We start from the raw sequence: 20671 nt of genomic DNA, 5'->3' as shown, positions 1-20671 counted from the left end.
ATTGAGTACCCACTGTAAATCTGACACTTTTTTAGATGCTGGGAATGCAGTGGTGAACAAAACAGATTGCATTCCTTCCCTGAAATAATTGATAGTCTTTCTAAAGGAGAGAGTCAGATAAAAGATGTGTGAACAAACAAGATTATTGCAGGCAAGCACTGATAAATGTTTAAAAGAAGTTAAAGGTAATAATGCCAAGGCTTTTGGTCTCAATAACTGAGTGGACGGGGGTGGAAGGGGCAGGATGTGGTCATGATGGAGATGGGAGACATAATTAGTTCTGTTTTGGTCATTTTAAATGTCAGATAATGATGAGGCATCCACATGGAGCTATGGAATGGAAGTCCAAGCTCAAAGGAGAGGTCCAGGCTGGAGATAAACATTTCAGAGTCTTTACCTCCAAGACATTTCAGAGTCTTTACCTCCAAGCCATGGATTTCAAAAAAAAAAAGTGACTAATTTGTTTTTATGTAAAGCGTTTTCTTGGTCAGGTTGTGGTGTGAGCAAGGTGATTCAAACACGTCTTAGCTTGTCCACTCAAAGTAAAGCCACCCAAAGCTGCTCAGCCATAGGGTAGCAGACTGTCACCATAGCAACAGTGTCCTGTCAAAGGGGGTAGGGAATCTTTTCTCATTTTGAGGCTAGAGTCATGTCTACCATTTTAAAATGAAAGTGTTCATGACCATACAGTTATTCCTTTTATTAAGGCCCAAATGTATGCCTCAATTCCATTTCAGTAACTGTTGTGATGAGAAGAGACTAGAAGCTCCTCTGCAGAAAGGGATTTTCATTAGTACATTATGTGTCCAAATAACCCCAACTTCTGAGCTGAACTTACATGATAATGGCTTCCTATTTCTATGTTAAGACATATATACAAAACCTTCACTCCATTTAGATTTTCTTATCAAAATTATCTTAGCAGCCTATTTTGCTTATTTTTTAATTTTTATGGGGTGTTAGAAAATTTTTCTTTCAATGCTTTCACAATAATTGTTATTTATTACTCTGGTAACAGTTGCTGCAATGTGCCAAAGGAAGTTGTTCTTGGGTAAATAGTCTTTTAGAGGAAGAAATAATGAGGCTAGAGATGATTGATTTCAAGTATAGTGTTTCTCAAAGTGAAGTCTGTGATTAAAAAAAGGACCTTAAACCCCCAAATATCCAGGTTTCACACTGACTTAATGTTCTACCTTTAGAGAATAATTTCTGTTTATCCAGCTCTGGATTTTCTTTGTAGTTCTGTTTAATTTTTTAAAGTAAAATTATACATACATATTATAGAAAATTTTAAAAATGAAAAAAGCACCAAGAAGAAAAACATCATTTGTAATTTCCCACTCAAAGATAAATACTAATCATATTTGTGTGCATGTTATTCCCATATAACTTTTCAAATAAAATAGAAGCATACTGAAGGTACTGTCTTGTTGAATAATAGCTTACTCTGGGCACAATGTAGAAAATTTAGAAAATATCTAAGTGCAAAATCCCAGAAAATGATAATTACTTATTATCCTATTATCTGAGGGAAACATTAGTACAAATATTCCTGCATTTGAAATGAATATATGTATTTTATATGCACACATATGTATGATATATGTATATATATTCTATTAAAGTGGGATTTCCTATTTTGCAATTTAATTTTTCCTCAGAATGTCACACATGATTTTGTCTATAATTATTCTGCTACACAGTTATTTTAACAACTTTATAGTATTATACGGCCACATAATGTAGTTGTCTGCTAAAATATAGATACTCATGAGGTGCCTGGGTGGCTCAGTTAGTTAAATGTCTGACTTAGGCTCAGGTCATGATCTCACAGTTTGAGTCTGAGCCCTGCATTGGGATCTGTGCTGACAGCTCAGAGCCTGGAGCCTGCTTCAGATTCTGTGTCTCCCTCTCTCTCTGCCTTTCCCCCCACTCACACTCTGTCTCTCTCTCTCTCTCTCAAAAATAAATAAACACAATGGGGCGCCTGGGTGGCTCAGTCGGTTAAGCGTCCGACTTCGGCTCAGGTCATGATCTCACGGCTCATGAGTTCGAGCCCCACATCGGGCTCTGTGCTGACAGCTCAGAGCCTGGAGCCTGTTTCAGATTCTGTGTCTCCTCTCTCTCTCTGACCCTCCCCCGTTCATGCTCTGTCTCTCTCTGTCTCAAAAGTAAATAAACGTTAACATAAATAAATAAGTAAATAAATAAATAAATAAATAAATAAATAAACACTAAACAAATTTTAAATATAGATACTCATGCGTATTGCCATAATTTCATGCAAGGGAGTAGGTTCATATCAAATTAAAATGAATGTCTTTAACAATTTTATGCAAGGTAAATCCGGATGGTAAGGTTATTAAGGTAGTTGGTAAAGGAAAAATAACTAGCAAATGAGCAAGTTTGTAAGATATGGGTATGAAAGGATTAGGGTAGCGCTTCCCCCCAGCTTGCTGATGATGCATATATGGGCATAGGGGTGTGATAAAGGCATTTTATTGCCATTCAGCTATAGTTATAAAGGTTGTTCTAAAGGTATTAAACAATGTTAAAGCACTAGTGTATTTGCACATTATGATTATATACACCAGCATTGGTACAGATACAGGAGCAGATATAGGTATAGAATATCATCACCAACTTGATGAGGTTTATGGAAATTAATGTTTTCAGTTTACAGAATACTTTAAACTGGCACTGAACATAGAGGACTGGATGGAAGAATACCCTATAAGTATTCATTCTTTTGGGGACCAGCAGACCAGGAACCAGGTTCCTACATTTTATGCAGCCTATGTGGCTCTTTGAAAGAGTTAATAATGCATTTCATAGTGAAGTGCATGGACCAGTACTTGCATCAGGGATATTTTGGAGCTTATTAAAAATTCAGATTTCTGGAGCTCACTCTAAACCAAATAAATGAAATTCTCACATTTAACGCACTTCCCAGGTGATTTGTATGGAATTCAGATTATTAGAATGATTGGGCATTAATTTAGGGAACTAAGATAAAATGCCTGTGAGTTCCTTAGCATTAGGGATTGTTTTTTTCTTATTTGTATTTCTGGCACCTAGCACAGTGCCTGGCCCATGGGAAGTGATAGTTATACACACACACACACACACACACACACACACACACACACTCATTTTTGCTTTTAGAGAGAGAATGTGTGTGTGGAAGCAGGAGAAGGGGCAGAGAGAGAAAGAGAGAGAATCCCGAGCAGACTCCACACTGTCAGCTCAGAGCCAACAGTGGAGCTCTATCTCAAGAACTGTGAGATTGTGACCTGAGCTGAAATCAAGAGTTGGATGCTCAACCATCTGAGCTACCAAGGTGCCCTGATAGTTATATATTTATTACATTGATTATTTGGCTTAATACTTGTAATGCTGTAATAAGTTCTTGTATTGTACTATAACATTTTTCCTCAAAATGTCTTTTTTTTTTTAGTTTGTTTAATTATTTTGAGACAGTGTATGTGCCTGCACGAGCAGGGGAGGGGCAGGGAACGAGGGAGAGAGAGAATCCCAAGCAGGCTCCATGCTGTCAGCACAGAGCCCAACACAGGCTCCATCTCACCAAAGGTGCAATCATGACCTGAGCCAAAATTAAGAAGAGTCAGATGCTCAACTGACTGAGCCACCCAGGTGCCCCTCTTCAGAACATCTTGTAATAACTTTTCAAACCACTTTCATAATCTCAGTGATTGCACCTTATATACAATAGGAACTTAATGATTGTTGATTACATGAATGAGTAAAATAATGCATGGTAACACTTTATCACTCTTACCTCAGAGCAGTGTGCCACCCCTAATTACTTGGGACACTGACTTTTGTCCCTGAAGGTTATCACAGCTGAGAGTCAAACCCTCTGTGTTCAGTATCTGCCACAATTTCCACATGACCATGGATGAGCAACTGCTAATCCCTACTGACTTGGGCCTTGTAATCTATAAATAAAGAAAACTGCAGAGATTCAATGAGATAATACGCATGGGGATACTTTGAAATAAGTAAAGTGCTTTGCAAAATATAAGTTATTATTCTTATTTTCTCCATCAAGGTCATCTTCATCAAGAACTTTCCACCTGCCTCAGGTCTTGGGAGAGCCAATCACTGCCCATTTATATGTGGTAAGCTTGGGACAAGAGTATATTTAAGAAATTTGTGAATGTGAGATCCTTGAGTGTCAGGAGTGGCAAATAAGTTGACCCATGTCCACCATTTCACCTCTGGTATCTACGGCCAATGTCACTAAAGAATTATAGTCCTCTAAAAAAAAAAAAGAAGAATTATAGACCTCTTGTTCTTATGTGCTCAGAAGTTCCCTCCCAGACTTCCTCAACCCAGTGCCACAGGCAACCCCTGTGATTAATTGTCATTGACCCTTCAGTAGAACCTATTTGCCATCTCTAATGTAGGATAAATTTATATACAAGTATGCATGTATTAGATTTGAGTTTTGCATATATTTCTTAAAGATATGAGATTACATTGTATGTATGAAGGACGTGGGGGTTGTATATACATATTGTGTGTATATATGTGTAGATAGAGATGTACATATTATTTGTGACATAATATTGAGTCTGATATGAATGTATGTGTATGTGTAAAATAAAGAGAAACCAAGAAGATATTAAGGTCATCTTTTTAGCTAGGCTTTAGCATTAAAAATTCACAATAAATCTTCTGAAAGAAGTAAGAACAATATAAAGATTACATAGGTCTCCCTGCTGTCAGCAAGTGTTATAGTCAGCCTCTCAGGCCCCAGAACCATATTTTCTTTTTTATTGCTGGGGAGATCCCAGCTGGAGTCTTATTGGGGAGATCCCAGCTGGAGTCAGAATATGAGCATGAAACATTTGGATAATTTAATTTTACAATGGGATAACTGGAGTTTAGCGCCCTGTAGTGGAAATACCAGTAGTCCTTTGGAATAATGTCCCAGCTATATCTCTTAGCTGCTTGCTCAAGTATTTCATGTCCTAAATGAATTCTTTCCTTCAACAAAAATCAGTTCACTTATAAGCACCTACTAGTATGCCAGCCAGTGCTAGATGCTAGATCAAAAACCCTGATCCCCCAAAGTTTAGATTAAATCATTCTATGTGCTCCAATAGCACTTTTAATTTCTGCTCTCAAAAAACCTATCACATTGTGGGATAATTACCTGTATCTCCCACTGAAGTATAGACTCCCATAAGAAAGGACTGATTCACTATTGTATTTCTATTGGTAAACCAGGGGCTGGCAACCTTTCTCTGTATAGAGTCATGTAATGAACATTTTAGGATTTTCAGACCGTACATTCTCGTCTGTCTCAATGACTCAATTTGTCAATGTAGTGAGAAAGCAGACATAGACAATATAAAATTGAATGGGTGTGACTCTGTTGCAATAAAACTTTATTCACAAAAGCAGGTACGTTAAAATTTGTTCTCTGTTGCTTGGCATGTGGTCAGAGCTCAATGGATTTTTAGTGGTAGTAGTAGTAGTAGTGCTATGTTAATTTTGTTGAATTCATAATAAAATTCTAATGAAATACAATGTTCGCTTTCATGGATCTTACATTCTCCTGAAGACTAAACAATTGCAACAGAGTATGAAGAGTCCATGGACCATGGGTGGTGTCTTATGGAAGCCCAGAGAACAGGCATCCTGTGAAACTAGGGGAGTAGATTAGAAAAGGCTTTCTGGAAGAGATAGATCCAGAATTCTATTTTGAAGAAAACATAGAAGATAGAGAAGACAAAAGGTAGAAAGGCTGTTCTAAGCTAAGAGAAGAGCACCAGTACTAATGCAGAGCAGCACAGAAGTCCATGACACATTTGGAGAGCTGCAGGTGGTTCATTCTGGGAATCTTGACTATGGAAGATGGTGTTGCAGTTTGCTTCCTCCACCTGTGTGCTAACCTCCTTGTCTATTTCCCTTTGGGACCCATTCCATCCTTTGTTTCTTTGTTCTCTTTCTCTTACTGGTTCTTTCACCTTGCAGATAAACATGCCCAACTATTTTCTTTATCTAAAACTACTATTTCCATCTCTACTGTTGCCACTACCACCACCATCACCGCCTGCATCATCACTTAAACCACCGCCCCCACTGCCACCAGCATCTTCACCACCACTATCTCTGCCACCTCTAGCATCTTCCTCACCTCCAAGACCACCACTGCTACGAGCACCTTCATATCTGTCATCTGCACCATCACTTCTGCCACCTCCTTCACCACCTCCGCCACCATCACCGCCATCGCCATATCCACAATGAAACTTTCCTTCAGTCTTCCGTCCCTCTAAGTCAGTCATGACATCTCCCTATTTCACAGACAACCTTCTTGAAAGAGTACTATACACTTGCTTTTTTTTCTCTTTGACATTCTCATTTACTATTCAGCCAACCACAACCTGGTTTCATTTCTCATCACCCCATTGAAATTATTTGAAATAAAGTCACTACTTGCCATGATCATCGTATTGCCATTCTCAGTGGACTCTTTGGCCCTTAACTTAGTTGACCTCTCCGTGGCATTTGATTCTGTTTGAGTTTTGTAATGCTAAAATGTTTAGTTGCCTCCTGATTTTTTTCCTTTTCTTTTCAGTTTTCTCTAAGGGCCACCATCATCTAGTTACCCCTTACATTTGGGCATTTCCTTGGCTGTCCACTGATTTCAAAATCATTAGCCAACTGTGTGTAACCTCTCCTACTTGGTTCCTACATCCAGTGAGTAGGAGCAAGGCAGTTGGCTGCAAGGGAGTGAGAAAACCTGGGCACCGATGTGTTTGGCATAGCTGCTGAGGGAAATGAGAAAAAGAGTTGGCTAAGATGTGCTGGCCAGGGCAGGGAGCCCAGTGGAAGTTGCAGATCTTAAATTTGTAATGTCTTGAAACCACTCAGTGGTATGTTATTTCCACCATGCTAAGAATAGGAAAAAAATTGATTTAATGGATATTCGTCTAGAAAAAGAGATAAAGTCCCTAAATAAATTTCCTTACGATCTTCACTGGGACTGTTCCCTAAACTGACATCATATCCTCAAACAACTGAGAGTGTAGGGCTATCAAAAAATAGTAATCTCTAACTATTTTGTAGTTAAATCAACACATCCTTCTTATATGACGTGATAACTCTTTATTCTACCCTTTCTTCATTTTCAGAGATGTAAGGTTTATATTTATTTTTTTAAAATAATATGGAATAAAGTTAGATCTGTCTATAGCCCTTGATGTAATCTTTGTAGACTTTAAGATGATTTTTTTTTAATACTGAATCCTGGAACAGGCAGAATACATTTTGATGTAAACATTTGGAGCTATCCCCCTGAAAAGGGGCTCCCCTGTATTTTTAGGACTGGTCTAAACCAGTTCATTCTTAACCAGAATCCTTACTTGACAATGCATGGATCTTTGCAAATCTGAATTCGTATGTGTTATTTGGTTTTCTATTTCATGTTGCATTTTCTGTTGCAGATCTTTGAATATACTACTTAAAATTGTTAGAAGTCAGAGGGAATTATATTTTGGACAAAATCCAAACATTTTAACATGGCTTTTCATTAGAGGTCCCCAGTCTGTCTTTCCACCTGCAGCTTTTCTAACCTCACAACATATGCTCTAGCCATATTGAATTACTTCTGAATCTTCAAACATGCCTTGCCCTCTCTTACCATCTCATCCTTGTGCATGCTACCCATTCACAGTAGATTATGTTCCCTCTGACTTATTTCTGTGAACTTCGCAAAGCTTCATATTGGGACATCTTTCCTGACACCCTAATGTTAATTGTATCATAGGACTTCATGAATCATATAGTAATAATTCCATTTTTGTTACTCTTACTAGACAATGAAATCCTTGGAGATCTGTTTTTGTCCCAACATCCAGTACCTAGCACAGGGACTTGACAATTGAAGGCATTCAATAATTGATATTTGGCTGAATGAATGAATGAATGAATGAATGAAGTTACTCTTTGTGTTCCATTTTTCTTTTTAAATCACATTACTGTGACATTTTCAATCATTAGTCACAGCTTCTTGAATATAAAATTATGTTTTAGTAATATTTAATATAAATATTGTTTCTGAGTGTTTTTGTGTCTTTGTAGTTGTTTAGTATTATTCACCAGCGATCTTGTTCTATTCCTGCTCTCCTAGGCTTTACCTCCTCTATTATCATGCATTTACTTGCTTCTGCCTGCAGGCCTAGACTGACTGTACTGCAGCAGGAAGTATAGAAGGCTTCCTGCCAGGGACTGAAGGTTGCCTTAAGATCAAACTCTCCTTTTTGCTGGTACCTGGTATCTTTTCTTCTGCTCATCCTGCTTGTAGATTATCTTGCTGCTAACCTGCCTTGGCTTTTGACCATCTGCCTTGCCTTCTAGCTTTGAGAATCTTCAGTTCTTCTATGCTTTCTTGTCTCTTTACTCACCAGCTGTTTGCTCTGACCTTCCATTGCAGGCATTGATTTTTCCTTTTCTTCTTGGTTTCTGATTTTACTGTAACATCTGACCTCTGACTTATTTGTGTGTTTGAATTATGGACTAAGCAGTATGGTTGCTATTTTATCACCTCACTTAGATCCCTTACTTTGAATATACCTAGACTTTCCTGGTCTTAGATGCATGCATTATTATCTTGAGCTAACAGCCTGGCTCTGTACAAGAATGCTGTTCCTATTTCTTCATGTTGACTTTGGAAATTGAGGCACAGGGGTTTATAAACTCCAAGTCAACTACTGTGCTATTTATGGTCTGTAAACAAAACATATAATCTAATGAATCTGAAAGTGGTGTTTAATCTGTGACATACTAAGTAGCCTTAATTGTGGCCGTGCATCAGAATTATTTGTAGAACTTACAGTATGTTCAGGTGCTTGGGCCCTCCCACAGAGGCATTGAATCAGTATCTTGAGGTGGAACCTCAGCATATATATTTTTGAAACTTTCTTGATTTATTTTAATGGACACCATGGATTGAAATTGAGCAGCACTGCTACACTAATGATTACTCTAGATGTTGTACATTAGCTATGACAATGAGGATCTCAGATGTTAGAGGACTAATAAAAGTCAACGTTATCCATTGCTCACTGTATGCATCTAATTTCCCATGTAATTAATCTTCCAATCAACACTATGCACTAGGTACTATCTACATAGAGGGTTATTAAACTTAAATTTGAGAGATGTTAACTTAGTAGACGAAGGTTACATAGCTAATTGCAGAGTTAGAGATTCTTACACTTAGACATTGTGCTATATGGGATACCAATGGCGCATTGATTGTGTGTCATCGTAAACAATATATTGTAACTGTTATTAATCCATCAGTTTACTACTAGAGTTAATATGTTCAAAACAAATCTGATCATTTTATTACCTTGCTTGAGGATTCCTCTAGTCTCCTCATTGCCGACAAGATAAAGTAAATTTTCCTTGCCATGATATAAAATATCAATCCATTTTCCAACTCCCTCTCCAATTCTATCTTCTCTGTCATTTCCTCTATACATTGGTCATGCTATATTTCCCACCATTTTTGTAACACATCAAACTCTGAAACAATGAAATACCTTTGTAATTGGGATTTGAGACTCCTTTGAAGAGGAAATCAGTTCTTTCCAAATTCTGAAACGACTAAAGGGTCATAGGAGTCAAGGATGGATAGATCAGCTTTATTATGAGTAAAGCAGACTAGGACGAGGCAACCTGGATCCAGTGTCTTGAATTGAGCCTACCCGGCTGGTCATGGATGAAGCAGCTGGGTAAGTGCTGGCGTCCCACAGAGATGGGGAATCCAGGAGCTAGCAGACCACACCCCTGCTTCCTGTTGGAAGTGAGCACATGAACTGAGGCTTCCCAGTGTCATCAGTCCCACAGTCCCATCAGCCATAATTTCATCTAGGGTGGAATGAGTGAGAAGTCAAAGGAATCTTTCCAAGATCTCTAAGAAGATTGAAGTCCTGTTTATGACTTGAAACAAGAACTTGGAAAGAGAGAGTGGAAGATTCCCCCTATACTTTTCATGTGTAGTTTCCCTTGCTTTGAGTGGCCTCCTCTGCCTTCACCACCAGCTCATGTATTGCTTCTTTGAAACTTTCTTATTTTTATAATGTATAACATGTGACTCCCTCTCTAGCCATAGCATTCAGTTCATACCTCTTTTATGATACAATTATCCCATAGCATATGCACTTACATGCTTGTCCATTCCGAGGACTGTGAGCTTTTCTGAGGCAGGACCCTTGTCTCATTCATTCTTATAACCCCCAGTGCTAAGCACAGTGCCTGGAACATTGTGTTCGTTCTTCACAGATATTAAGAGTATTCCAAGGTATGGCCACTCCAAGTTGCCCTGCTCTCTAGAGGTGGCCTACAGTTATTTCGCTTCTTTATCTGTGCCTAGTACAGTGCCTGGAACACAGCACTTGGGACATCACACCATAAAGTTTGAGTGAATGATTTAGTTACAGCAGATCATTTCATACGGTGAAATTTATTGGCTGCCATTTTGTTTCGAGGTGTTGGACTTTTTTGGGGGGACATTTTTTTTAAGCTTTTATTTAAATTCAATGTAGTATTAGTTTCAGGTATCCAATATAGTGATTCAGTACTTCCATACGTCACCCGGTGCTCATCATGACAAGTGCCCTTCTTGAACCCTATCACCTGTTTAAACCAATCCTCCTTCCACCTCACCTCTCTTTTGGTAATCATGAATTCTCTATAGTTAAGAGTCTGTTCCTTGATTTGCCTCTCTTCCCCTCACCCCCCCTCCCGCCCTTTGCTTATTTCTCTTGTTTCTTAAATTCCACATATGAGTGAAATCATATGAAATTTATCTTTCTCTGACTGACTTATTTTGCTTAGCATCATAATCTAGCTCCATCCACGTCATTGAAAATGGCAGGTTTTCATTCATTTTATGGCTGAATAATATACTGTGTGTGTGTGTATGTGTGTGTGTGTACATAACATCTTTATGCATTCATCAATTGATGGACACTTGGGCTTCTTTCATAATTTGGCTATTATAGATACTGCTTCTATTCACATAGGGGTTCATATGCCCTTTGAATTAGTGTTTTCGCATTCTTTGGGTCAAGTACCTAGTAGTGCAATTGCTGGACATAGGGTAGTTCTATTTTTAACTTATTTAAGGAACCTCCATACTTTTCTCCAGAGTGACTGCACCAGTTTGCATTCCCACCAACAATGAAAGACGGTTCCCTTCTCTCCACATTTTGTTGTTTCTTGTGTGATTTTAGCCATTCTGACAGGTGTTGGGTAATATCTCATGGTAGTTTTGATTTACATTTCTCTGATGATGAGTAATGATGAACATTTTTTCATGTGTCTATTGGCCATCTGGATGTCTTCTTTGGGGAAATGTCTGTTCATGTCTTCTGCTCATTTATTAACTGGATTATTTGCTTTTTGGATGTTGAGTTTTAGAAGTTCTTTCTGTATTTTGGATATACTAACCCTTTATTGGATAGATCATTTGTGCAGAAGCTTTTTATTTTGATATAGTTACAATAGTTTGTTTTGCTTTTGTTTCCCTTGTCTCAGACATATCTAGCAAGAAGCTGCTATGGTCAACGTGAAAGAAGTTACTGCCAATGTTCTCTTGTAGGAGTGTTATGGTTTTAGTTCTCACATTGAGGTCTTTCATCCATTTTGAATTTATTTTTGTGTATGGTGTAAGAAAGTGGTCCATTTTCATTCTTTTGCTTGTTGTGGTCCAGTTTTCCCAATACCGTTTATTGAAGAGACAGTCTTTCTGCCATTGGATATGCTTGCTTGTTTCATCAAAGATTAATTGACCATATAATGATGAGTCCATTTTAGGGTTTTCTATTTTGTTGCATTGATCTATATGTCTGTTTTTGTGCCAAGAGTGTTGGACTTTTAATAGTAAAAGATATATATTTTGAGAATGGACCAAATATGGATAAAATCAATCAAATGATGGGGCGCCTGGGTGGCGCAGTCGGTTAAGCGTCCGACTTCAGCCAGGTCACGATCTCGCGGTCCGTGAGTTCGAGCCCCGCGTTAGGCTCTGGGCTGATGGCTCAGAGCCTGGAGCCTGTTTCCGATTCTGTGTCTCCCTCTCTCTCTGCCCCTCCCCCGTTCATGCTCTGTCTCTCTCTGTCCCAAAAATAAATAAAAAACATTGAAAAAAAAATTTAAAAAAAAAATCAATCAAATGTTACCTTGGAACAAATAAAAAAACCCCACTTAAATATTAATGAAAAGCTACTGAATTGGGAATCTGTAAAATTCCATGGGCTGTACAGGATTAGTCTTGTAAAATATAGTCACATGCTTTCGAAAGTGCTATTTATCATGCTATATAACTGATGTGAATGGTCACATATATACTAGACACGAACTCATGGGAGATTTATTCATTTGTAAAGCCCACATTCTATTAAATGGAAGCATTAAACTTTTTTTGGAATTACTTATGTCATCTTATTATTTTCACAGTCCAGCATTACAGCTTTGCTCATGTTCTTTCAGACTGGTACTTTATTTGAAAAGTTCTGGGGTGCCTGGGTAGTTCAGTTGGTTAAGCATTTGACTTCGGCTCAGGTCATGATCCAATTTCTTAGGTTTTAGGAAATAAATTTAAATAAAAGTCCCTATTAGGTGTTGTCATGTGAAATAATAAAATTAAACAAATATTGGCATGGAATTTGTAATTATGTTTCTGGGCCTGTGAATCAATTTAATTTATCCCCTGATCCTTGGAACTAGTTGATGAAATCACTGAAGATAGTAGGTCAGCATGCTTATACTTTATATTTGCCCCTCTAGACACAGACTCTGGAAGCTGGAAGCAAATTTCTTTTCTTTTCCCAGAAAATTTCATTGTATTTTCCTTCATACCATGCTAACCCTTTACTGAAGAAAATAAACCTAATATGAGAATATTTTCTTGAATTTGTTAAATGTGAGAGAATGTAGGTAATGCACAGTGCCTAGTATGTGGATGACGATAAATTATTGTTGCTAGTCCTGCTTCACAGCATATTTCTCTTCCAGTGTTTAGTTCCACAACCTCCTAGGGGCAGTGACCCTGTCTTATTAGCCTTTGTATTGTTTGCATCACCTCCACGGCCCCTTGCACATTGAGATACAATAAATTTTGGTGAACAAATGAGTCCATCAGTTGATTAAAGAGAGAATTGAATGGGGCAACATGTGTGAAAACAGCTTGCAAATTAGAAAATGCTGTTCTAGTAGGAGATTACTATTATTTGTTATGTTGAGTAATTTTTAAAAGTTTTTGAAATATGATGACATTCAGAAAGGTGTCAGATCATAAGTGTGAATTTCCAAAAAGTGAACAAACCCAAGTAACCAGCCCCCAAATAGAAACAAACCAACATCCCAGAAGCCTCTTTATGGTCCCTTCCAGTCACTATCTCCTCCCAGACGTAACTACTATCCCGACTTCTAACATGATTGATCATTCTGCCTGTTTTTGAATATCATAAAATTGAATCATACAGATTATATTCTTTTTGCTTACTTCTGCTCAATATTGTGAGATTCATTCATATCTTAAGATGTAGTTTATTCATTCTCATTGCCATGTAGTATCCTTTGGTATGAATGTATTTTAATTTGTTTATCCTTTTTACTGCAGAGGGACTTGGTTGTTTCCAGTTTTTGATTCGTCTGAATAGTGCAATAATGTTCTTCTAAATGTCTTATGGTAAAGATAAGTACCTATTTCTTTTGACTATAGTATACCTAGAAGAGGAATTGCCTCTGGGTATAGACATATTCAGCTTTAGCTGATGCTGTCAAACCATTTGCCAAAGAATTTATACCTATTTACACTGCTGTTAGCAATGTAGGAGAGTTCTAGTTGCTCTTCATCCTAGACAAGACTTGATACTTGTCTGGCTTGTTCATGTTAGCCATTCTGGTGGGTGTCTGGTGGTATTCCAATGTGTTTAATTTGTATTCCTGTGATACTAATGAAAACAAAGATCTTTTTTTTATTGGCCATTTGGCTATTCTCTCTTATGAAGTGCCTGTCCAAGATTTTGCATTTTTTAATGGGGTTTTCTTCTTTAAAAAAAATTCACAGGGTGCCTGGGTGGCTCAGTCAGTTGGGCATCTGGCTTCAACTTTGGCTCAGGTCATGATCTCACGGTCTGTGAGTTTGAGCCCCGTGTTGGGTTCTGTGCTGACAGCTCAGAGCTTGGAGCCTGCTTCAGATTCTGTGTCTGCCTCTCTCTCTGCCCCTCCCCCCACTGGCGCCCTGTGTGTCTCTCTCTCTCTCAAAAATAAATAAACATAAATAAAAAAAATTTTAAAAATTCTGTAACAGTTCTTTGTATATTCTAGATATGGGTTCTTTGTCAGATATGAGTATGGCAATTATCTTTTAGGTGAACAGTTTTAACCTGCAGTCCATTTAGAGTAAAGCCACTCCATAGCACCAACTACGGGTGGTGTCAACTTGAAATCTACTCCAATTTCTTGAGTAGATTTCACCAGATACCAGTGCCAGGGCCTCATTCCTGAACAACTGAATCAGAGTCTCTGAGGATAGGGACTAGCTCTACATGTTGTCCATCATTGTATCTCCAGTGCTGAATAAACAGTATTCTTGATATTGAAACAGATATTTAAAATTTTATCTTTAGTTCAAGATTCATTCTTCTGCAAACAGTATACAATATAATTTGAATGCATTTTTTCACATGGTTAAAGTAAATTACATCATTTATAGAATTTGATAAATAGGGAAAGATAAAAATTTATCTTGCATGTTTGCTTTGTGTTCCTGATTATAATAAAACAAACCTTCTAACAGAATGTTTAATGATATCCTCATATAAAATGGAAGAGTCATTTAAAATTACTTTTTTTCCTATTCCTCATAAAATGATATCATGATTTAAAACAGTTTAAGGGGGATTATGCAATTTTATATTCTAGCAAAGAAGGTTATGGTGCAAAATCAGTTGGGGTTTGTTTCTCTGGAGGGGCAAATGGGTAGAAATTAAAAGTCTGTAGGTTGTGGCTCATGATTAAGAATTTGAGGAGAGGGGCGCCTGGGTGGATGAGTCCATTAAGCGTCTGACTCTTGGGCTCAGCTCAGGTCATGATCTTGCAGTTTGTGAGTTCAAGCATCACATCAGGCTCTGCACTGACAGCATGGAGCTTGCTTGGGATTCTCTGTCTCCCTCTCTCTGCCCCTCCCCCCACCTGCCCTCTATCTCTCTCTCTCTCAAAATAAATATATAAACATTAAAAAAAATAAAAAGAATTTGAGGAGAGAGCTGCCCAACAATGCAAAGGACTCCTTTCAGGAGGCCTTGAAAGACCCATTAAGAAGAGTAATCACATGGAGTTTGAATTTCCATTCAAATGGAAATTTCTACAGTAAGTCAGATTAGATGACCTTTAACAATGCCTTGCACCTTTGTATCCTATATGTTTTTTGCAATGTAAGACACTTAATATGGGGCAAACACACGTCTTCCCAACCCCATTTCTCTTGATACTCTTGCCTTGTATGCAGAGTCATGCACTGACCTTAGGTTTTTGGAAGTCACCCTTTGAAGGAGTTTTCACTGAAAAGATACCTAACTGTTATTGATTTAGCTGAGAGGTTCTTATTAGACTTCCGTCTTCCTTTCGCATTTATTTTTGCTCTATATTTTTAGGGACCTCCCTCAGCTAGATTCAAGATGTTCTGTGAAATGAAAATGTAGCCGAATGGAAAGCAAGATTGACAGTGAGAATCCTCAATCTGCCATTTATAAAGGATAATTTGTTCAACATTAAATATAAAAAGCTCTGCCTGATGGTTGCATTATAACCAGTGGGGTGTCTTGTCAACCAACGTGCTGGGAAGCAGGTTTATACAACTCACTCCTTTCAATAATTATTGCCTTTTAAGTGAGAGCATCCAAGCATGTTAAATGAGACTTAGTTCATAATTGTCAGATATTAGTATAATGGATTCAACTAAAAGGATTTTAGACATTTGGGCCAATTTGGCCCTCTGTTCTAGAAGCTGCATGTGGCACGGTATGAACCTGCCTCTTGAAATTGGAGAGAGGACAATGTGAATGACTGAATACCTGGCTTTAGTTTTGACTATTTCCTGACTCTTTTCCCACCCAATCCTGCATCACTGCATTGAAGCAGGCCTACCTCTAACAGACAGAAACACATGTAGTAAGTTATTGACTCTAGGATGCACTAAAATCAGAGCTTAATTCTCAGGCTGAAAACCCACAATCAAAAATATTTTCATTTGGCTTCTTAGCTTGCATTCCCAAGTGTTACATGGGATTTGTTAGGCAGTTTTTAGTCTTATGTCAGGAAGAGAGCTGTGCTGAATTCCTAGGATGTGTCCTGAACTGCAGCATATTGTACCAGTCCCTAGGCCTGTAAAAGCTTTTATATGAAAAAAACATGACATTTCAATTTACCTTTTTCTTAAGTCTCTAATACATAAGGTGTGTACCCATAACAGGGAAATCACACCCGTTCTGGTGGTAACTCAATCAGCATGTCAAGGGTGGGCCTCGATTTCCACACTTTGGCTGGGTTGGCATTGTTACTTACACAGTTAGGAACCTTTTGAAGAGCTCTTGCAATATGGTGTCAGGAACATTTTGGGAGATTCCAGGGAAAGCATGATTATTTTGATAAACACATAGCTCATGACTTTTAAGCAGTTAGGGATCTCTGACCTAACCTCAGAGAACCTATAGATGGGGACTGAACCTCCCTGCTGTCAATATTCATTTTAGAATATCCCTTGACTGTATTATGTCTTGAAATCCTTGAGTCTATGATAAAATTTTATTCCACATCCATGCCCAGGTCCAATCATGGGCCAACCACATATTTCCCCCCATCTTTTGAACAGTACTTAATTAGTTTACGCAGGTAATATACGAATGCATTCTTGTAGGAATATTCTAAACAATGAATAACTGTGTTCAGGATTAAAGAGTTGGTCTCTTTTCAGTCCTACCACTAATCCCACTCACACCCTAGAAGTAGTTACCATTAATAGCAGAATATTATTTTCTGTTCTTTTTAATGCATTTATGCTCATATGTAAAGAACACATACAAATACATAGTTGAGCAAGTATTAAAGGAATCACAGAGCACACTTTTTTTTTGTTATTTGCCTTTTTTGTTAAAAAATATAAATTGTGTTTAAACAAAAATTGTCAGTATTTGGGAATGTGTCTCTGTTTACATACCAAGACTTGGACAAGTTTTCCAAAGGCCTCACATGTGACCCTGACTGTACTATTTCACCTCCCCCCACATTGTCTTTGCCATTGTCTCACAGTCCAGCTGCATCAGGAGGGATAATGTTCCATTCAGTGCCTTCAGATTAAAATATACATAAGAGTTTTAAACCAGCAGGGTGAGAAAATGGAAAGAGTTAACAAAGATTCTAATTAAGAGCTAAACAGTGTACATAGATAGTCTGCTTAGGCAGCAAGGGAATATTTCTCATAGCCTCAGAGATGGAAATGGGATAATTGCTAAGAAAAATGGGTCCATCTAACCTATTATCCCTTATTTCTGCCAAATTCTAGCAGCTTCCTTAACCCTTTCTTTATGACCACTTGACAACCTAGCAGAAGGCAAGAGCTCTTCCTGCAACGTTGAGCTTGATTGCTTACAATCTTCTGCCCCTAGGGGTTCTCCCCCCCCCCTTGATTAGGAGAAATGGCCCCCTGCTCATCCTGTCAAGACTACCCGGCTGCACAGTGAATGGGGGAGAAATCTCATTTTGGAGACAAGCATTTTCTGTGAACTCTATTAAGCAACAAAGCAGTCAGGCTTTCACGGGGGTCACATTTCCAGGATATAATCACCAACTTCTTGGGTGCAATATAAGGCCCCTGCCGGAGTCCACTCTTTCCATGTTCGTCAATGTGATTATTTCACGATAACAGCTTTCTCAAGGGAGTCAGAGATGCATTCTGCACATTTTAATGAGCCTGTCATCCGGCCTCAATTTTTTCCCCCTTACTCTTTATTTCTTTTCTGATTCCTTTCTTTCATGTTGTGAGCCACATGTATTTGGGAGGCCAAGAGGACACAGAAATTTTAAATGTCATCCAGCATAGATGAAAATCCATTGTCTTCCCTTCTTGAAATTTAGCAATATTGCAGGGTTTTTTTTTTCTTTAATTCTATAAGGTTAAAAATATTCTGTATCTGGGTTCTGAGAAAAAATAATGTATAATAGTCATGGAATTTCAGTATTTTCCTAGGTAAAGAATAATGTTATTTTTCATGAAAAATTGAAACATGTTAAGTACAATTATAATAAAGAGCATTATGACAAATATCCCTGTGTAATAAAAGATTTCAGAGTCATACCCAAAGACCCAGCAAATTCAAGATTCCATAGTTATAGTTTTACTAGAATTTATTAAAAGAGCTAGATGATCTGTATATAGACACAGCGGTTTTAATGCTAACATTTTAATGTTTAGGTGTTATTTATTTGGTAGCAAATACTGAATTTGGGATCCATAAAAATTTGGTTTTGATTTTTAAGAACAGGAAAAAAAGAAAGAGTAGATTAAGGCTGGTCAAAATTTTGATTTCATTTCTGTTTTCATACCATCTCATATTTTCTAAATTTATACTTAATTTTCAATATGTTTAATTATTTTTCTCACACTAGACTTTGTTTTTTTAATAACTAAATATATCCTGAGGTTTTCTGTAAAAGGATAGTAGAGTAGAATTTGATTTTATAAATGTTTACCTTGAGATTTGCTATGTAAAGAATATGGATTGGAGTATATTTTAGTGAGTTTCAACTAGCCATTGATGTTTTTTTTTCTTCTAGTTTTTTCAGATGGCTTTTGTTAATGAATGATGTCTGTGACTAATGCTCCCTGTAGCTTTACCTACTTAAATTAATCTGGCTCTTTATCCTTTGTAAACATATTTATGATCTGCTTCAATCAGATTTTGTGAAAACAAAGGAAAGTATTCTCCCTCTTTTCTCAGGAGGCTTACAATGATATGCATTGAACTAATCCAGTTGGATTAATATGATTATTTTTGTGTGTATATGCAAAAGGGCATTGATTGCTCAATAACATATGAGAAAAGAGTGATGACTATTTTCCTGCCAGCTTTGTTGCATCTGGAACCGGGGGGAGAAGTTCTCTGTGGGCCAAGAACCTATGTGGCTGCTAGCTCTAAGACTTTTTCTTAGGAGCGGTGCTCTCCTTCTGGAACCAAGGATACATTCCCCAATTCAGACAAAGAAGATGCATTGGCTCACCTTCACTTATACCCTTTTTCTATCAGTGATGAGGGGCTGTTAGGCACAGACTTATGCTCCCACTTGGCCACCAGGTGACAGAACTGAGGCCTGGGTATCAAGGCCAGTTGCCCTCTGTCTGAGCCTGGATATGGCTCCATGAAGTTATCCCTCAAACAACTTCATGTGTGTGTGTTTTGGTCTGTTTTGGCTGCTACAAGGAAGTATCTTAAAGTATCTTAGACTGGGTGGCTTATAAACAACAGAAACTTATTTCTCATAGTTCTGGAGGATAGGAAGTCCAAGATTAAGGTGCTGGTATGGTTGCACTCTGTTAAGAATCTTCTTCCTGGTCCATAGCAGGTACCTTCTTACTTACTCCACCTACTTAGGGGTAGAGGCTTGGGATCTCTGTGGTTTCTTTAAGAGTGCTGAATTCCATTCAGGAGGACTCCACCTTCATGACCTAATCGCCTCTTAAAGAAAGACCTGCCTCCTGATACCATCACCTTTGGGGGTTAGATAGCAGTGTGCTTCCTTCCTCTGCTCTCTCTCTACTCACCGGAATTCTCAAAGCTCCTGTCAGGGGCACCTGGGTGGTTCAGTCGGTTAAGCATCTGACTCTTGATTTCAGCTCAGATCGTGATCTCATGAGTTTGTGAGTTTGAGCCCCACGTTACACTCTGTATGGACAGTGTGGAACCTGCTTGGGATTCTCTCTCCTTCTCTTTGCCCTACGCCCCTCCTTGAAAATAAATAAACTAAAAACAAAATCTCCTGTCTTCGTTCTCCTCTCTTTTCATTATACATAAACTCCCAAGTAATTTCACCAACGCCATGGTTTTCATCATCTCCTGTTGACTCTGAAAAATATATCACCAGCCTGGATCCTCTCCTGATATCCAGACTCAAATATTCAACACTCTATTGGATATTTTCATTTGAACATATTGGTTCCTCAAAACTATCAAGTTCCAAGATAAACTAAGTATCTTTATTCTCAAAAGTTCTTTTGTGTTTCTTATCTGAGGGAGTGATACCACCCAATTGCCAAAAATGGAGCAGTAATGTATTCTTTCCTCTTGTCATTTCTCACAGTCTAGGTCACTAAAATCTATAAATTTCCTCTCTTAAATATCTCAGATTTCTCCTGTTTTCCCTGGCACATTATATATTATATCAGTTGCTGAATTCATGTATGATTTTGTGAAGAAGGGAAGTGAATAGATAGTGTTTTTCTTAGATGTGGTATATACTCTGTAGGTTGGGTTAGACACTGAACATATTAACATTCCCATTTTTCTTCTTTTTGCATAGCTTTTGTGAATACAGTTTTAAGACTATAAATTATATTACTTTGAGT

The 20671-nt window shown here is 37.9% G+C and overlaps 1 protein-coding gene across 1 annotated transcript; it reads right to left on the bottom strand.

The window, feature by feature from the left end:
* Positions 1 to 6029: 6029 nt before the first annotated feature.
* LOC125924222 (uncharacterized) lies at positions 6030 to 8330 on the bottom strand. The gene is made up of 2 exons (XM_049632675.1): positions 8175 to 8330; positions 6030 to 6329 (listed from the first exon to the last, which is right to left on the bottom strand). The coding sequence occupies exons 1-2, from the start codon at positions 8328 to 8330 to the stop codon at positions 6030 to 6032; spliced, it is 456 nt and encodes a 151-aa protein (XP_049488632.1).
* Positions 8331 to 20671: the final 12341 nt, after the last annotated feature.

The sequence above is a fragment of the Panthera uncia genome, chromosome F2, assembly GCF_023721935.1.
Source record: "Panthera uncia isolate 11264 chromosome F2, Puncia_PCG_1.0, whole genome shotgun sequence".
Taxonomy (NCBI): domain Eukaryota; kingdom Metazoa; phylum Chordata; class Mammalia; order Carnivora; family Felidae; genus Panthera; species Panthera uncia.
The sequence above is the reverse complement of the archived record's forward strand: the minus strand, read 5'-3'. Positions and strand labels throughout refer to the sequence as shown.